This window comes from Accipiter gentilis, chromosome 20, assembly GCF_929443795.1.
Source record: "Accipiter gentilis chromosome 20, bAccGen1.1, whole genome shotgun sequence".
In the NCBI taxonomy this organism is placed as follows: domain Eukaryota; kingdom Metazoa; phylum Chordata; class Aves; order Accipitriformes; family Accipitridae; genus Astur; species Astur gentilis.
The window spans coordinates 12,982,577-13,001,369 of NC_064899.1; the positions used below are offsets into that span (position 1 = coordinate 12,982,577).

An 18,793-nucleotide genomic window follows, 5' to 3' on the forward strand; every position below is an offset into this window, starting at 1 on the left:
GACAGATGCTTCAATCACTTCATCATTTTTGTGGCCCTTCTCTGGTCCTGCTCCAGTACATCCACATCTCTTTTGTACTGGAAAGCCCAGAGCTGGACCAGCACTCCAGCTGTGGTCCCACCAGCCCTGAGCAGAGAAGGATAACCTCCCTTTACCTGCTGGCAATGCTTTTTCTAATGCAGCCCATGGTGCTGTTGACTTTCTTTGCCACAAGGACACACTGCTGACTCACAGTCAACTTGGTGTCTACCAGGACCCGCAGTTCTTTTCTGCAACACCAACATGTTGGCATGGAGCTTTGTGCAGTGACATTTCTCCTTCTCTCCTTTTCTGCAACAGCCTTTTCCTGCAGGGGAGGCAGGAAACATGCCAGGAATATTGTTAAGAATCTCACTAGGCTGCTAGTCGAAGAGGAGGAAGAATTCATGGAAGGATGTCTGTGTTGAAAAAAACCTGAGGGTTAAGAGTATAATGCCATTTTTTCTGGGAGCATGTGCCAAGATAACTGGCATGCTGGGCAGCGGTGGGAGGTAGACAGGCATGGTGACATGAGCAGTGCTAGTCACAGGCTGCCACGAACAGTATTGTCTGTGGGGAGGGACCCTGCTTCTGTATGGCACAGCCAGTAAACTAGTTGTGCCAATGTCAGTGGCCCCTTGTCCTGCACTGTGTGTATGCCAGGTGTAAGGGCCTGGTTACCATGCTGCCTCCTTAGGACCCACTGAGGTAAGATCATCCACAGCCTCACCCTGGCTGTTGGCTGACCCCAGGAACTTGAGGGATGAATAAAGGACTTGATGTATGCTGTGGTGACTGATAAAGGGACTGCTGTGTGCACTGGTCCAGAGCTTGTATAGCAGTAGACCCTGGACACTGTGTGTGCTGCTATGCAAATACAGTGAGTAAGTGTGAGAAACTTGTGACCAAGGCCATCAGATGATCCTTCTGAAGATGCCTTCACTGGAGGAATCCACTACATCCCTGTCACAGTCTGTGAATGATCAAGGCAGCACTGCAGGCAACTCTTCAGAATGGCACAGTGCTGCTGCAGAAGGGTGCCAGGTGGGCTATGAGCTCCTGTCGGAAGGAGCTTGACCAGACACCTCATTTTCTTCAGACTGGAGAAAGAACACAGTCCTACAGGACAACTGAGAGAGAAACCGTCATTGATAGCTACAGCACCAAGGTCTGCAGTGGCAACTAACTAAACAATTACTGGCAGTCACTCTGAACAAGACAAACATGAAACAATCAACATGCTCCTTTCTACTGGCAAAAGAGCAGCAGCATGGATGAGAACAAAATCTTGAGTTCTGCATGGGTTGTTGTGATTGGATGAGAGGATTTGGTCTGTGAGCTGACCTGGACTTCATATCCTTTTGGAAAGGCTCAAATGTCCAAGAGTCTGTTGGTTTAGGGACAGCTCCACAATGAAGTGCCTGGCAGAGCAAAGGACAGCAGAGCCTTAGCTGACCTCTTTCTTGGGACAAGCATTGTTGAAAAGGGACATATGGCAAAACACATCCTTTTATGTTTGTGCTGCATTACACAGCTGTACTGGACAGGGCAATACATTATCTTTTATACCAGGAATCGTTTCAACTACAGGAAGGTTTGCTTAATCTCACTAGACTCCATGACAGATCTAAAGTCACCTAGTAGACTATGCAGTACCTCTTATATTCTTACAATTCTGCACTGATGGCTGATCAAGATTTTAACTTACTTGTGGAATGAGTTGCTTTACATTAATCATTCATTTGACCAATAAAAAATAGAAATGCTAACAAAACGAGTGACCTGGGTTGTGTCTTAACTGCTTCTGGAGGAGTGTACTGCCCCTTCTCTACTGCAGAACAAAAAATTTCTTTCATTAATGAATATATCCAACTCAGAAGTATTTGAAAACCATGCCATTACTAACAACATTAATGCTGCAGATTGGCTGTTATGAAACAACTGTGCTGATTCATTGGAAATCTTTGTAACTACTAAGTGACGGTCTCTCTATGATGATCCAAATGTGATTCAGACTGATGGTGCACAAATGCCAAGGTGGCTCACATATGGTGAGCTGGAGCATGCCTGTAGACAATTTGATTGTCAAGGAAAAAGATTCAGGGCATACTCAAAAGTTAGAAGTGATAGGGTAAAACATACTGGCTAATCCTTTGACTTCTGAGCTGTAAAGTATACAACAATGGACCATGGCTGTGAGTATTAAAGCCTGTTTGAACAGAAACCAAGCAGTCTTAGGCAGGAAAGGCAGAAGGGGCAGCAGCTGCAGGAACAGCTTGCAGTTTAGGGAGCACTCCCAAGTGTGTGATTAAAAGTATTCGCCATGTACAGACACATTCACCCATTTGACCTGTCTTTCCACCAGCATGGTGATACTATTTTCAGCTAAAGGGGACTCACAAGAGTTGTGACCAATTTACATGTCGCTCCTGTGAGAGAATAGGTCATTCTCTTTACAGTAGATAGGCAATGATAGGCCACCAACGTGAGGCAAGGCCTAAAGATCTTCCCTCAAAAGCACTGTTGCTGCACAGCAATGGCTGTAGCAGACCAGCCTGGGCTACACACCGTGCTATGTAAAGTACTAGTGGTATGTAAGTGTACCAGTCCAGACCGAGTTCTTCATAGTTACTATTGCACTAGCACCTTCAGCTGAATGGGACTAATAAGAACTGTATTAGGGAAAAAGGTATGGATAATTCAGAGGCTTTCCACTTGCATAGACATCTAAAAGGGTTAAAAAGGCCAAGTCTCCTCTCCAGAAGCATAATTTGTTCTAGACAATTTCAGAGGCATTTTGTGTATTGACTTTGGATTTCTGTTTTAAAATCACATGGCATTTAGAAAGGTCAAAGCAGTTTCTTTTATTGTCTGTTCATTCTTTTATATCAAAGGAACTGCGACTGCTTTCTGCCTGCTATTGTATATTATGACTGTCCTGCAGACCATGAATGCTTCTTCAGCTGGTTTGTTCACGATGTGCCATGAAGTTACTTGTGGAAGATCTGTAAGAATGGTCTCTGTATGTGCAAAAGGCACATTTTGAACCTAGCATCTGGTGAGGTGACCTATGGAAAAGGAAAAGAACAACTCACTTTAAACTACACTTCAAAATTTTAGCAGTGAATTCAAATCCTTTTCTGGTAGCATCTGACTGGGATCTAAATATCCTGATGCCTGAATTTCAAAGAAACAGAAGCCTTGTCTTTTTTCTCTTCTCAACACTTCTTTCCCCAACACACCTTTCTTCAGCTCTGTAATTCTTCTCTATACAGGTGCTCTGAATATTGCTTTTGAAATTCATTTGTATTCTGACAATACGCTCACTGAAAGTTTTGTTCCACTGATGTGCTGTGCAGACTGTGACTATGTTTGAATTCCCTGAGCTAGATTGCTCTAGGATGAAAAAACTGTGCTCTGTGAAACATTGTAACTGTGGTCTTTTACAATGCAGGCTGTAAGTGGCACCAGGCAACTACATACATTGCAGAATAATCTATTTCAATATTATTAAATTTGGCAACTAACATTTGAGGGATGTGCTTTTTCTCAAGTTCCTTGGTAGCAGAAGTTTCTCCATTCCCCAGCAAGAGCTATGGATTCTGGTGGGAAGAAAGACTAGTGATATTGGTAGTCCATCCAACAATGGGAGGGAGAAAAGTTGCAGTGAGTATAGTGTGGGCATACCATAGCAAGCAGTACGGCATATGCTGATCGTACCAAATTTTTTGAGTCCATAGAATGGTGACTCTGAGAGGGATCTGGCCTGTCAGTACTCATTACAGAGGAATAATAAGGAAATTAATTCAAAATTCCTTAGAGACATTCTGCAAGACTGCATTTTTCACTTTTTTTTTGTTTGTTTTATTTTGATCAGCTATGCCACACTATTTACTGCCATAACCAAATCATACTTACTATTCAAGTTCCAATATATAGCTTTTATCATTATTTTTGCTTCAGCTATTTCAATATGCTCCTTCCTTTTCTGCAAGGTTTCACATGCCATGATGAACAAATCTTCCATTCTGGAGATTTTAGGGCAAATTCCTTTCATTCAGGCATTTATTTTTTTTTAAAGAATGGACTTACTCTGAGTAAAAGTGCATGTCTGACATTGAGCTCCATTCATCACTTTACTTGGTAAACACAGAACAGGCAGTGTGGGGCGTGTCACAAAATTATACAAGATATATTTCAAGGAGTTTGGCAAGTCTGCCCAAAGTACAGCTGAGAAGCTGTACTATTACCTTTGCAGGTGAAGCTGATAAGGTAAGCATTTCTTTCAATTATTATTTAAGTTCTAATCTGCAATTTTTAAAAATAATATCTGTTACAAAACTTACAAAAAGATTGATGTTTATGACCTTTGATATAAGCTGAAGAAACAAGTGATTAAAGGATGCCTTCTGCATAAACCTCATCTCACCTTCACGTGTTCTGCATTATTTTACTGTTTCACATTCTGCCATGCATAAAGGCAAAGTATTTGTCTGTATGAAATAAAGCTTTGTTTACTAACATTGAAAAGCTGCTGATATGTTATGACAGCCTTTCTTCCTTCTTCCTCTATCCCTTTAATTTTTCATTTAGAATTAAAAGACAAAATTGAATTTGTTTAAATTCCAGAGGATGCAACTAAAGCTCAGTTGCAGGGTTTATGGAAGATATTCTCTGTATGAAATTAAGGAATAAAGCATGTTCAGGTGACCTCAGCATACTGCAGCTCTTTGTTATTTTTAATAGTTACATTTTCTAAGATTTAAAAAAAAAAAGCATTTGCTTCATAAATATGTTTCTTCACCAAGACCACAAATGGTGCTTAAAGCCTAAAATATAATAGCTAGCAGACTTGGTAAATAATCAACAAATCTACCTTATATCATCTATATAAGTGGTTCAATTTAGAGAGAGATTGAGCATCCATTCTAGCAGGGGAACAGCTAGATGCACTGCTGTTCAAATTAACCCACCTTAAGAGATGACTGTCACATGAATGTGTTGATTCCATAGGGACTATGATACATATGGCAGAATATTCTGGATTTTGTTCTCTAGCAGCCACAGAGGGAAACAAATTAAAGTTTGCACTGCTTGAAGATCCCCAAGAGCTAGGAGAAATTCCACCCTGGCAAGGTTCTCTCTGGTTGTGCCAATATGTGGGAAGTTATAAGTGGTATAAATACTATACTGCTGCATTAGATGTTACAATACTGTATTTTCTACTCTGTGTTGTCTTCTTTACTAAAAAGTCCTTCCCTTCAGTGTTAGATGAAATGCTAGGTCCTGAAACTATAGAGAAAATTTTACAAAAATGTCAGAATAAGGGCAGAAAAAAAATATTTAAATGTTGAAGAGGTGAAGATCTCTGCAAATTATACACAGGGCTAAACAAGCACTGTCTTATTAAAAGGTGGATCTTATGGAAAAGGTGATAACAAAAATTAAAGAACTTTTTTTTAAAACAGAGTGAGATATAATTGAGTCAACAATGACTGGAACGTACTAGTTATAGATGTTTGTCATAAGCTGGATGAATTTGGTAAATCATTTGCAGTCTCCATTGCTGTGCCTTCATTATCCTATTTTAAAAAAATGAAGGTAATGTTCCTAACATTTGAGACCTCTGATAAAGTAGGTGGTGTGAGAACCTAGCTTCCATTTACAGTAGGCTGAAATAAGAGTAAATATAGCAAAACTTATGCTGTTGCTTCAGACTTGCACATTGTATATTGGAATTAACTGAAGTTTGGATCATAGGGGGCTGATCTGTTAACTGATCTCAAAACTGATGATAAAAACTATAGTGAAGAACCTGGTTCTTCACTAAAAAGAGAAGATTCTGAGAACAAATCTATGTGTGGTTTTTTTTTCCTTAAGAGATGAGAAAAGACTGTTAGTAAGCTTCTTTCAAGGTAATTAATATTCTTTGCAACATTTTCAAAAATATGATATACATGTACAGAGAAGGAGAACCCAAGTTTCAAATAAAAGAATCGCCAGCCTATGCATAACTGGTAGCTATCCAACATTTTGATTGCTCATGAATCCGACAGCATGTCTGCCTTTTAAATCCACACCACTGGATTCTCTTTACTGAAAAAAACCCTATGCACCAAGTTCAGGGGTTCAAGTGCACTGACTTTCTTGCATTACAATTAATATATTTCTTCATAATATGTCAGACTCTTTCTGTTTGCTTTAGACAAGACTGATTTCACAATGGGCTCCATCAGTGCAACAAATGCAGAATTTTGTTTTGATGCATTCAAAGAGCTGAAAGTCCACCATGCCAACGACAACATCTTTTATTCCCCTCTGAGCATCATTTCAGCCCTGGCGATGGTCTATCTGGGAGCAAGAGGTAACACTCAATCTCAGATGGAGAAGGTAAGTTACTTACATTGGTGTAAAGTGACCTCTGCTTGTGCTTGTTGTTCCTTCTAAGTAACTCCACTGAAATATATTATCCACTGACGAGGTTCTCACCTGTTTTAATATACAAGAAGTAAGCCAAAGTCACAAAATGGAAAACTGGATTGAGAGTTATTTAGAGAAAATACTAAAAAAAAGATATATTTTTTCACTATAAGGGGCAGTTAGATTTGACTTAGGAAAAAAATCTCAATGACAATAACAAAATGGATTACCAGTCAGCAAATTTTATTATACGATTTTTTTTCTAAATTCTGACATCTTCCAGATAATGTGATCAGTTTTTTTTAAAAATATATAAAAAAGATAAATCCCAGGAAGAGAGGAAGACAGACTATTATAAGCAGTACATAATATGTAAACCAGTTAATTTCTAGACATTCACTAGAAAAAAAATATCACCTAAGCCTAGAGTGGTATTTATGGTTTCCAAGAAAGCCACAGAGGGCACAAACCAGTTGCCAGCTCACTTGTAAATTTTTAGTTCATCTGTGTTCTCAGTTAGGACTTGTTTTTTTTTTCCCCTGAGCCAACAGCTTTACCTCAAGCATCATGTGTAAATCTCAAATTCACATAAGTTTTGGTCATGCTGGTCATTTCTATCACTGGCATTTTCTCTTGCAGGTTCTTCACTTTGACAATGTCACAGAAGTTGGAGACACTACTGACTCCCAGGTAGAGAAATAACTTGATCTCCCTTTCTGTTTTATTTTCTCATAACAAAACTAGAACTGTTCTGCCACTCCTCCTGACAGTTTCAGACCCTGTTAAAAACTATGGTAATGCTCTCAAACCAAGGAGACCTGTGGAGGGAGTGAAGAAGGGTGTAAATCACCTATTTGTTAAAAACCAGGGAGAGAAGGCAGGTTGCACATCTTGCACCAGAACGAGTGACGGTGTGGGGCAGGATGCTCTGGGCACCAGTGTGCCTTCCTGGGTAAGTGCTACTGGGGGACAGAACGTGAAAGGGGCTCAGCACCTAGAGTCAGGGTACAGCAGTGAGACTTGCAGCTGAGAGACTCCAAAGCAGGGCAGGAAGATGCTGGGCAGAGAAGAGCTCAGAAGTCTCAGTGACAGGAACACAACTGCACTCTTACAAAAAGCGTGTTTCAGGGGACTTGTCTTGAGAAGGATGAACTTGTTGGTTCAATGTACCATCACCACAGCACCTGCTCTCCCTAAGGTGACGACAGCCCTATGCCTGTGGGGGAGGACTCCACTGCACTGACTCTTAACTGATAGGGACAATTCTTTAAGGTCTTATTTCCTAGATAAGAAGAAGCTAATGCAATGCATCTTCTTATTTTCATGTCATCACCTCAGTGTGGCACTTCTGAATACATCCACAATTTGTTCAAGGATCTTCTCTCAGACATCACCATACCAAATGCTACATACTCACTCAAGATGGCTGACAGACTCTATATTGAAAAAACATACCCCGTTCTTCCGGTGAGTTGTACCGTGACCTGACTTCGGCAAGATTCCCCATAAAAGCCCCTGTGACTCTACACTAGAGAAGCACAACCAACAATAGCCCACTGTTGATGAAGAGGTGGTTGTGAGCCATAAGGGGAACTGGTTCAGATGAGTTTGAACCTTCCTGCGGCTGTTAGGTAGAGGCCAGGCAAAAGTATAATGGCATAAATTGCCTGTGTTGCAACAGTCACAGGGAATAATCAAGATTGCTGTTCATTTGCTAGAAAATGGCTTTTAATGAAACACATAACTTTTAAGGGAAGTGAAATACATTTTATAACTCAAAAGCATGAAGACTGAAATTGTTGAAGTTGGATTTTTTCAAAGCCAAATATCAAATCTTCTCAGTGAAAGGAAGCTTTGTTTTTGAAACCTAAGAATGTAAGATCACAGTTTTCAAAATAAAAAGTGGGCACAAAGAGAAGGAAACAAACGTTGTCTGTCCTTAAAAATGTTTGTTAAACTGAAAGTGTTTTGGTCAAATGAAGAAAATATTTCAAAATTTTAACTTAGAATCTTATCTGAAAAAAAGTGCCAGACCTCAATAGTATTTCTTGTCCAACTTTAAGATTCTATTACAGAAAGACAGCTGTGACTGACACATTCAAACTCAGGGGTAAAAGTTCACTGTTCTTTTAACCATTCTGCTTCAGTTCACAGTCTTGCATTTCACATTCATACATTTTCATGTTCTTATCAGTCTGACAACTGCAATCCTTCTGCTTACAGGAATACTTAGAGTGTGCAAAGAAATTCTACAAAGCAGGGCTAGAAGAAGTTAACTTCAAAACAGCTACAGAGGAAGCAAGACAGCTTATTAATTCCTGGGTGGAGAAAGAGACAAATGGTAAGCACTGAAAAATGGGTACCAGGTATTTCCCCTACCTACCATAATCTATACCCTTGTCTTCCTCTCCTCATAATGTCTAGAAAAAGTGGGTCAAGCAAGAGCAGGTTGCATATTGCTATGAAAACAAAACTCCACAAAGTGGCACCCTTGACCCGCATGCCCTTCATTGCAGGCATTTGTGCATAGCAGAGGAGGTGTATCTTACCATTCTCTGCCCTGCTTCTTTCTTAAAGGATGGATCCAAGATTTCCTTGTGTCAGGCTCAGTTGATCTCGATACTGTGCTGGTCCTTGTGAATGCCATTTACTTCAAAGGGGTGTGGAAGACGGCGTTTAAAGAAGACGACACTCGGGAAGTGCCCTTCAACGTGACAGAGGTAGGAGGGCATGGACACAGCTTCTGGCCAGGACAGCTGTTGGCTCACACAGCCAGCAGCCTGGCTGTTATACATACAACCCACTGCTGTCACAGGTTGGGTGATTTAGCTGGGTGCCTCACTGTCAGCACCGGGGCCTAGGGCCAAGGAGGGTTTGAAAGAGCTGCGTCTCACCAGGCTTCTAGGGTACACCAGCAGGCAAGAGAGGAAAACGGAGACACAGCTCTTCTTCAAAGGCAACATGCTTGAAGATCGAGTCCTGCCCCTTTCAAAGGGCTTGTACATTTGCCTGCCTAAAGAAAAAATTGCTCCCCGGTCACATCGTCTCATGTTTCTGTTTTTGCAGCAAGAAAGCAGACCTGTGCAAATGATGTGTCAGAACAGTACTTTCAAAGTGGCAACGGTGGCTGCAGAGAAAATGAAGATCCTGGAGCTTCCGTACGCCAGCGGAGAGCTGAGCATGTTGGTGCTGTTGCCTGATGATGTCTCTGGCCTGGAGCAGGTATGGCCCTGGCAGGGGAAGCAGAAGCGTTATCACTTCAGTGGGACTTGGCTGCCCTCAGACCTTTTGCTGTCCATTTACATCCCAGCTGCCCACACCATGGCTGTGCTGGGCAGACGGGAGCACAACAGCAGCCGAGGTGCTACCAGGTGCTCAGGCAGGGACTGTCCTCTTAGGAGAGCCCTGGACTCCACCTAATAAAACAAAGGTAAAGGAGTGTAGTGCTGCTGTAGCCGTGCAGAAGAGCATGTTGGTATATGCACCAATCTCCATCAGGTACCAGAAACTGACATGCTAGCAGAATTTTTATTCATTTCAAGTGTTTTCAATCTTCCAGGAGAGCACGTAATGGTTTGCTAAACTAGAAAAGTTTTTCTAAGGGGAAGTAAAAAACAGAAGTGATGAGGAAAGCATTCCAAGAGCTGACTAAAAGGAAAATGGGAAAAGTAACATTAGAAAGGAACTAAGATGAGGGAAGGGATGAATAAAATATGTTCCAGCGGAACAGTTTTGGGGCTGATTTGATTTGATATTTTTTAAAGAACTGTGCTTTCACAAAAAAAGCCTTTATCTGATGAAGAAATTTTCAGATGATGAAGTTTTGGGCAACTTTATTAAGACAGATGAGATTAGGCCATACTCAGGAGGAAGCATACATGACAAACAAGTATATTTAAGATTAAGTATCAGTTCTATTACGTACACAATGTAAATGGAAAAAAATAGTAACCAGTGGTATAAACACAGCTGTTAAGGGTATTGCACTCTTGTCTCAGGCATTTCATTCCCTGCCTTTCTTTGCAGCTTGAGAGCAAAATCAGCTTTGAAAAACTCATGGAGTGGACCAGTCCCAACGTGATGGAAAAGAAGAGAGTGAAAGTGTACCTCCCGCGCATGAAGATTGAGCAAAAATATAACCTTACATCTGTCTTAATGGCCTTGGGTATGACTGACCTGTTCAGCCCTTTGGCCAATCTGTCTGGCATCTCTTCAGCAGAGAGCCTGAAGATATCTGAGGCCATCCATGAGGCATACATGGAAGTCAATGAGGAGGGCACCGAGATGGCTGGCTCCGCGGGTGTGGTGGGAGACATCAAACATTCCTCTGAGTTTGAAGAGTTTAGGGCTGACCACCCATTCCTTTTCTTGATCAAACACAATCCAACCAACATCATCCTCTTCTTTGGTAGATATTGTTCTCCCTAAGGAGAAAAAGAGCTGGAAATAGTTCTTGCCTTCCCCTCAGAAACATACCCCCTTTAATGTAGTACTGTAGTTTAATCTCATCTCTTCAATATTTTCTCCAAGTGGAAAGCCTTCAATATCTAGGGAGATATTCTTGAAGAAGCGTATAACTTTTTAGATCTTTAGGTGCAGGTATTTCTGCTCATACAATTTGTATTCAGGACTTATATCCAGGATTGAATGTGAATTTCAGGAGGTAGTTTAGGAATATTTCCCATTGTCATTGAATAACTTGAGAGACAGGGCCAGTGTTTTGATTTTTGTGAGAAATCCTGCAACTGCTGTTGAGAATCTGGCTTCTCTATAGGAGTTCTGTGAAATAAACACAGCTTTCAGAATAATCCTGTTCCTTTCTGTTGATCCTGGTGGGCAAACCATCCTTGAATTGATGCCTGGACAACTTGCAGATGAAATTCTAAACTTCAGCAAAGCATTCTTCTTCCAAGAATGCATTTGGGCTTCTTTGTGCTGCACATGCTATAAGGCTGTCTCTCTTGTTCTGAGGGAGCATACAGAAAGTCTAACATTTTTTCATAAATCATCATCTCCAAATACAACATCTTCCTGACTGATATAATTTCTCATCTTCATTCCAGTGACATATCATTGATTTTGTGAATGTTAATTGATTGTCCTTCTATTTATTCTAATAAAGCATTGCAAACTAAACATGTCATCTATTCTGGGGTACTGCACCACACAACCTGAAACATATGATATATTGGGTAGTGATTATTGACAGAAGTGTTTTAGATTAGGATTTATATCCCATTTTCAAAACCGAATGTACCCATATATGAAATCATTAAACAGCTTAAGAATTTTTTTATTTATTTATTTTAAGCAAGGTAAACCCTACAGCTCCTATTCTTACCTTGAGCTTATCTCCATATGGCATATCAAATAACTAATTTTTTTTTTAATTTGCTGTTGTATTTCCAGACAGTTTTAAAAGATTTCCCATAAGTGTCCTCAGTAAATATAGCAAGGTGATGCCTAAGAGATTTAACTTCAAAACCATGAGAGGAATGTTTGTCTTAAAATGTGGACTGCTTCAGCTCTCTAATACCCACACAAATCATATGAAGATATCTTTCTTATTGCCTCTTGATGTAATAATCCTCTAGAGATGTTATTTCCTATTTCACACTTTTTAGAAGGAAGGTTCTTTAGGTTACACTTTATCCAATTAAAAAGATTATTAGTGTTAATTGCTGAATTAAGTAATCTTCCTTCTGCTGGGATACACATGCTGAACTGCAAATTACAGTATCAGTACTTAAAAAGTGCTTTAAAAAGAGACACATGGGAGTATTTGGAGCTGCCTCAACCATTTGCAAATTCTGCATTAAATATAACTTGAAATGATGATGCTGGCAGCAGGGAAACATTTTCACATATGCTATGAAGTCTGTGGGAGAACTGCAAATACTGGTCTTCCCAAGACAGTCATAAAGGATTAGCTATTGTTAGCACAAGTATTTAAGCAAAAAAGTATTTCAAGAGTTATGACATTTCAAGGTTTACTATGTACATTATGTTCTGCTTCTCTTATAGCCAAAAGAAGTCAACAGAGTTTTGCTGCAACTGAAAAAAAAAAGCGGCAGCAGGACTTGTAAAATGTTGTCCTAAGGAGCAGAGTCTGTAAGGTTATTAAACAATTCCAAAACTGTTATTAAACTGAAATAAGCATGTCTGTCACTCTGCACTTTCTATGTACAATGACAATAAAACTATCAACATTTATTACGGAAGTATTTATTACACAACATGAAGAAAAAAATAGCTATTCCCTTCTTTAATCGTTCTTTCACTTGATGATTAATTTTAAAGTAAAGAAATTGAGAAAATCAAGGCTGAAATGGCAAGTGGCTTCCTAAAACTACACACGAGAGAGGTTTTTAAGGCACAGAGTCCACCTAATGTCCTCACGGTGAAACAGAACTATTTGACTCGTTTTAAATTGGGCCATTAGGTGTCCCTAGGGATACGAAATGATGTCTACCAGTCTTCTGAAAGACTGCTGAAAACTAAGTTTGGGGGCTTCATGTAGGTTCCAATTTTGTTCTTATTTTAATTTTTGTGCAAGCAGATGATTCTGATCGATACACTGAAAATGTAGACCAGTAGCAGTGTGCTTGGAACCCAGTAATTTTTTAAGAAAAAGACAGAAATATTATTTGGTGAATGTCCAGAGGCATTTTAAGATGTCTGTATCCTGAATGAAAAAATAATATCAAAGTCAAATCTGTAGTAGGGATAGAGCTATTTGGTTTACAAAGGAGAAAATGTCCTCTGTAGAGGCTAAAATGAGAAATAAAAGCGTAGAATCAGCAAAGTTGAATAAAATCTATACCCCCATATCAACGTTTGGGCCATGGTGAATGTGGCTGCGGCAGCCCCCATGGGAAGCAATTCAGCAAAGAGCAGCGTGGAGGGTGTTACAAAGGGATGAGGGAAGAACAGCCATGAGGGGAGCAAACACTGCCTGCTGCTTCTGAGCCCTGAAGTCCAGAAGAGTTTAAAAACATGAATCCCAGTTCCCACAAAATCTAGGTGTTGTCCAATAGTCCTTTTTGTTCCCTGGCAGCATGATTGAAGTTGGTATGTCAATGAATTGCCATCTGTCCATCAGCTACACTCCATTTTCACTATGTGTTGTGTTGTTTTGGATAAACAGTACTGCTAGGAGTCTGTGGAACAAAACCAGCCACATGCAATCACATTCTTTTTAATGCTGCATAGGACAGCATTAGAAGTGCTCTGTGGACTAAGTGTGCCTTTCCTTCTCATGTCATTTGGGGAAGGGTTGGAGCTGACATATCTTCTCTGCCCTTTGGGGAATATAATTGTCTGAGACCATTCCACATTTCTCTGCACACTTGGCTTTCAAGAAAGTCCTGCCTTCTCCAAAGCAAACCAAATCCATGGCTGAAGGCACAGGACTTTGCAGGCAGTATGCTCTAGTCATAGTCACCAGAGGAGGAGCACTCAGAGAATCTCCTCCTGGACTGCAGGCGAGAAGCTGTCCTGGGCTCCCAAATGATATTTGAGAAAGCACAGCATGCTGAATCAAACTGAAAGCTACATACCCTCTGGGAAGGCTGTGGTTCAGTTTTCTGTTTCTTGTGGCTAGCAAACTAAGATTCTTCAACCTGGAAAAGAGACAGCAGAGAGGGGATCATCAAGGAGAGGCAAGAATGAGGCTGCTCAGCAAGGGAAGGGGACCCAAGGCAGCAGGTGACAGCAAGGCCAGTGGGACAGCAGCCTCCCCAGTAAGGTGTTCAGTGCTACAGTTCCTCATGCTACCACTACAGTGCAGTGATTCCCAGACAGGTCTGTAGCAATCTCCAAGCCTGGAGATTAAGTCCACACATCAGGGTCTGTAGTGGTCCTAACGTGAAGACTGTTGTACATCGAGGGGTTAGTGACCCACATAAAAATTGACTTCATCAGGCACAGGCGTGTGCTGTGCTGCACTATGTTATGGACACATATCACTTGGCCTCCAGGCCTATACTGTGCTGAACATATTGCATGGCTGTGGGATAAACTTTGCCTGCTGATCATAATGGAGGAGCTTGTAGATGGTCCCAAACTGGCACTTGGTGATGATGCTGCCAGCACATCCTTGTCTTTATCTTGAAGTGAAGCAGCATGTTTCTATAGAAATATATTTTTCTTCAACAATAGAAATTATAAACAGAATTGTTTACTTCTAAGAACATACTTATAAAAGCTGTAAAGGCCATACCACTACTGAATCTCTGCATGCATAGGATATGCATAGTGTACCGTGCCCTGAATAAAGATCCATCCAATGCTGCACAGCTTGGGATTCCCGCAATCTGAAGGGACATGAAGTTATTTATGCTATCTCCTTTTTCTGTCTCATGTTATCTCCAATAATTTGCATTTTAATCAGTTTCTTACTAGTGCCCAAAATGAACACTTGCAGTAGTGCATTATAGGCTCCATCTTGGTGAGGTTCATGGCCAGGAACAGGCATGCAAGTAGCAAGGACTACTACAATTAAGAGACTCAGTTTAAATTCTTCTCTCAAGTGAGGGGGTTGTAGACCCCCATGGAGGCATCCCACAGCTCTGTCACAAGCAATGCTCTGATTCAAGGCTGGGCAGTTGCTTCAGATGTGCCTGAGCCCGGGCAGCCAAGCTCCTAGGAGAGAGATGATGTTCTCAAGAGCAGAGGTTTCTGAAGTCCTGGATGATATGGAGACAATGACAGAGACTGACTATTCAGTATCTGTTCTGACACAGGAACTTAAGGGTATTAAAAGAAGTTAGTAGAAAGCAGTTTTAAAAAAACCAGATAGAAGTAGCTGACAACAAACAGGTAGCTAAATGATGGACCTCATGGTCAAAGGATGTTGGAGGTGGTAAAATTTTACATGATTTTAAAGGGAGACTGGACAAAACCATGGAAGAGAAATCCATTGAGAGGTAACAAACATATAGAAAACGCTACCAGCTATTGAAGTCCCAGGACTGAAAACAGCCAATGTTACGACCTTGATGGCATGACCAGCATCGGCAGGAGTTTTCCCGTACACCCTCTGTGCATGGGCCCAGGAGCCTGTGTTGGGCACTTGCACCATTTTGATACTAGATGTGGTCATTCTGAGAGGAGGACATAAACTGTCCTCAGCCAGTCACAGCCAGTTGCAGCTGGCCCTGTAATGAATGAAAAGAACTCATTGTATGCCAAATCTTCAGACAGTCAGAGGAGCATATGGCACCTCTCCTCAAGTGCAATTAAGAAAGGGTGGCAGGACAAATGTGAGAGATGTGTTTGGAGAAAGAAAACAGAGGAGACGTGGAAGGAGATGTTGAGAGCACAACTGAAGGCACACTCTTGGGAGAGGTGCTCCATGCCAGAGGAGGCACCTGTGAGGGCTGCAGCCACAGGCAACCCATGCCAGAGCAATGACACCCTAGAGGGACTGCAGCCTGCAGGTGACTGGCATGGGAGCAAGACATCCCTGTGGAACTGCAGCCTGTGGAGTGGACTAGAGCACAGGAAAAAAGCGAGCAGCGATAACTGGCAGATAGAAACAGTTATACACCAACCCCAACCTCTTGCATTGCCAGCTGCTTCACCAAAGGGACTGGGAAGCACTGAGACTAACAAGAAAGCTGAAACTAGGAAGTGGAGAAGGAGAGTTTTTGAACTGAAATTGAGTGTGGGGAAGTGGGATGAAAGGTCTAAGTGTCTGTTTCATAGTTTGTTACATTAGTTTTTGTCAATACCTGAATCAACAACAAAAATTTTATGTTAATCAGCAAGAAATTATGTGAAACTCCCCAAGTCAAGACTGTTGCCCACAACAGAAGCTCACTTCAGCTGAGCATTGGCATTTCAGTCCCTGCCTGAAGTACATTGCAGGTGCCTGTCTCCAGGCCTGCTTCCTGATGGACCTCAGACCCAAGCCTCGTAGCCTTGTCTGCAGGCCCATCTCTTTTGCTCATAGGTGGGTGGCAGGGCTCTGAGTACACTAATAAGCCTTTACTGGTCCTGACCAGCCACACCTGGAGCCTCTACCCACACCTATGGGCCCAGGAGCTCTAAGCTATGCCCTGGACCTTCAGTCCCTCTCTGTGCTACATCAGAGGTGTATCAGGTGTTCAAACACAGCTGTGCCCATGCCTGGCAAAGGACTCCTAGTGTGACCTTGGCCCTGACTTGTGATCACTGGACCTGAGCTTAGCTCAGACGTGTGAACTGACTTTGTGATTTGTCTTTGGACTTACCTCATAGCCATGACATTGCCTTATGACCTGGACTCTTGGTTGGAGCCGTTCGTGATCTCTGGGCCTGCTCTGCTCAGGTCCTGTGGGACTGAGCCCTGGCTGGTGAGGCTCCTGCCCTGCTGGCTGTGGGATCCCCCTTGCCTCCTGGTTTGTCTTTCCTTGGGGAGAAGCTGGCCTTGCTGCTACCTGAGAGTGAGCTCAGGCCTCCTTGAGCCCTCTGCTGAGCACTGAGGAGCCCGCTCTCTGGCCACACAGCGCCTCGTCCTTACAAAACTTCCTGATATTCCCACAGCACTCACCCATTACTCAGACCCAGGCTCCTGAGTGAACCCCCTTCCACCCAGCCAGACCCTCCTTCCCTGCCGGCTTGTGCCCAACCAGCCTCCAGGGCCTGTTGGGATGGCCTGACTCCCTCACTCAGCCCCTGACCTCTCATGCCACGTCCCTCTCCAATCCACTGTCCCTGCCCCGGCTCTGTGTCCCCTGAAACAGCCCACTAACGCCCCACAGCCACTGAGTCACTCTAAAGGAAGTCCCTCCTGAGTCCGGGTCTCTGTAAGGAGTGAGGGCACACTTTCCTCAGAGGGGAGGCTGCTGTGTCTGTGCCCTGAGGGTGCTAACAGCCCTGGCTGGCCCTGACCTCCCATGGGGCCTCCCCCACCTGCACACAGGACGCCACGTCAGCCCCTGCCCCAGCGACGCCGCCTCAGAGCCGATCTCCAGCTCCCCACAGCCCTGCCCTGCTCTTGATCCCAACTTGCAGACTGATTTCCTGGCTTGACCTTGGCCCTTCTCTGTCACTATGGTCCTTCCTGGTGGTCACCAGACCTGATCCCAACCCTCACTTGTGGATTGACTTCCCGGTTTGGTTTTGGACCTGCCCTGGTGCTGTATTGCCTTATGATCTGAAGACTTGGTTGGACCTGCCACCATTTCAGGGTCTGTCCTGCTTCCCTTGCTCAGGTACCCTGGGGTTGGGCCCTGGTCAGTGAGACTCCCACCCCACAGGGAGCAGCCAGCTCTCACTGCTCCCTGACCCTGGGCTCTGTAGAGGGACTCTGCCCCTGGTTCTTCTCTGGCTGTGTCCATGGCTGTCGATGGACCCTGTTACTGGCATTCGGTTCTACCTCCCTGTGATCAGATCTTGTGGTAAGGCACCGGCTGGTGAGGGCACTGCCCACCCTGGCGGTGACCCTTGGCCCGGCTCACTGTCCTCATGGAGCAGCCCTGCTGCTGCTGCTCCAGGCAGTCTGGCTCATTTTCCACCCAAAATATTGTCTGCTTACTCAGTCTGTTGCTCTCCAATCTGACTACAAGGATATGCTGGGAGATCATTCTGAAGGCCTTACTAAAGTCAGGGTGTACAATATCCTCTGGTCTCACCTTGTTTATAGAACAAGCCATCCCATACTAGAAGACAATAAGGTTGGTCAGGAGAGGTTTGCCCTTGGTAAATCTGCCCTGGCTTTTCTGATCATGTTTTATTCCTCCACGTATCTCAAAATGCTCCCAGGGGGCTTTGCTTTGAAGCCTTCTATAGTGATTTGAACTTGAATACACCTGTACATCAAGAAGTATCCACATAACAGTTGTCATGAGAAGGCACAGGCCTGTGCTGTGCTGAGTGCATAGTTTGGCTGCCTGTCCTGTGCTGTGCTGCACATACCACTGGGCTGCAGGTTAAACTTTGTGTGCTGATCACAGTGAAGGAACATGTAGGTAGCTCCCACTTGGCTTTATCGTAAAGTGAAGCAGCAAGTTTTCATATGAACATACTTTTGTTTCGCATTAGAAATGAATTGAATTGTTTTCTTTAGAAAATCCCGCAAGAGCTCTGAAGACCAAACATCTATCTCCATGGATAGGGCCTGCAGTGCATGCCATTCCTCGACAGGTGGTCTGTCCAATGCTGCACAACTTGGGGTTCCCTGCATCTGAGGGAATGTAAGATTATCTATACTATCCTGGTTTTCCTTTTAACATTAGCTGCAATAAATGGTATTTTAAGCAATATCTTACAGACTCTGAGTGCTTTTCTTAATGCAGTTCATAATGAACACTAGCCCTAGTGCCTTGCAGTAGTGCACTTTTCAGTGGCTGCAGAGACCTGTAGTCTCCTG

The 18,793-nt window shown here is 42.8% G+C and overlaps 1 protein-coding gene across 1 annotated transcript; it reads left to right on the plus strand.

Annotated features, from left to right (window-relative positions):
- Positions 1-4,258: 4,258 nt before the first annotated feature.
- On the plus strand, positions 4,259-10,889 carry LOC126048761 (ovalbumin-related protein Y-like). Its single transcript, XM_049824122.1, has 8 exons — positions 4,259-4,290; positions 6,224-6,408; positions 7,078-7,128; positions 7,777-7,905; positions 8,662-8,779; positions 9,016-9,158; positions 9,505-9,660; positions 10,465-10,889. Exons 2-8 carry the CDS (start codon positions 6,241-6,243, stop codon positions 10,864-10,866), a joined length of 1,167 nt encoding a protein of 388 aa, XP_049680079.1. The 5' UTR covers positions 4,259-4,290; positions 6,224-6,240; the 3' UTR covers positions 10,867-10,889.
- The last annotated feature ends 7,904 nt before the right edge of the window (positions 10,890-18,793 follow it).

Excerpts from the sequence above, each read along its gene's own strand:
- LOC126048761 (XM_049824122.1), top strand. The coding sequence starts at position 6,241 with ATGGGCTCCATCAGTGCAACAAATGCAGAATTTTGTTTTGATGCATTC. Across the intron at positions 6,409-7,077 it reads CTCAATCTCAGATGGAGAAG|GTTCTTCACTTTGACAATGT; the intron begins GTAAGTTACTTA and ends TTTCTCTTGCAG. Across the intron at positions 9,159-9,504 it reads TGCCCTTCAACGTGACAGAG|CAAGAAAGCAGACCTGTGCA; the intron begins GTAGGAGGGCAT and ends CTGTTTTTGCAG.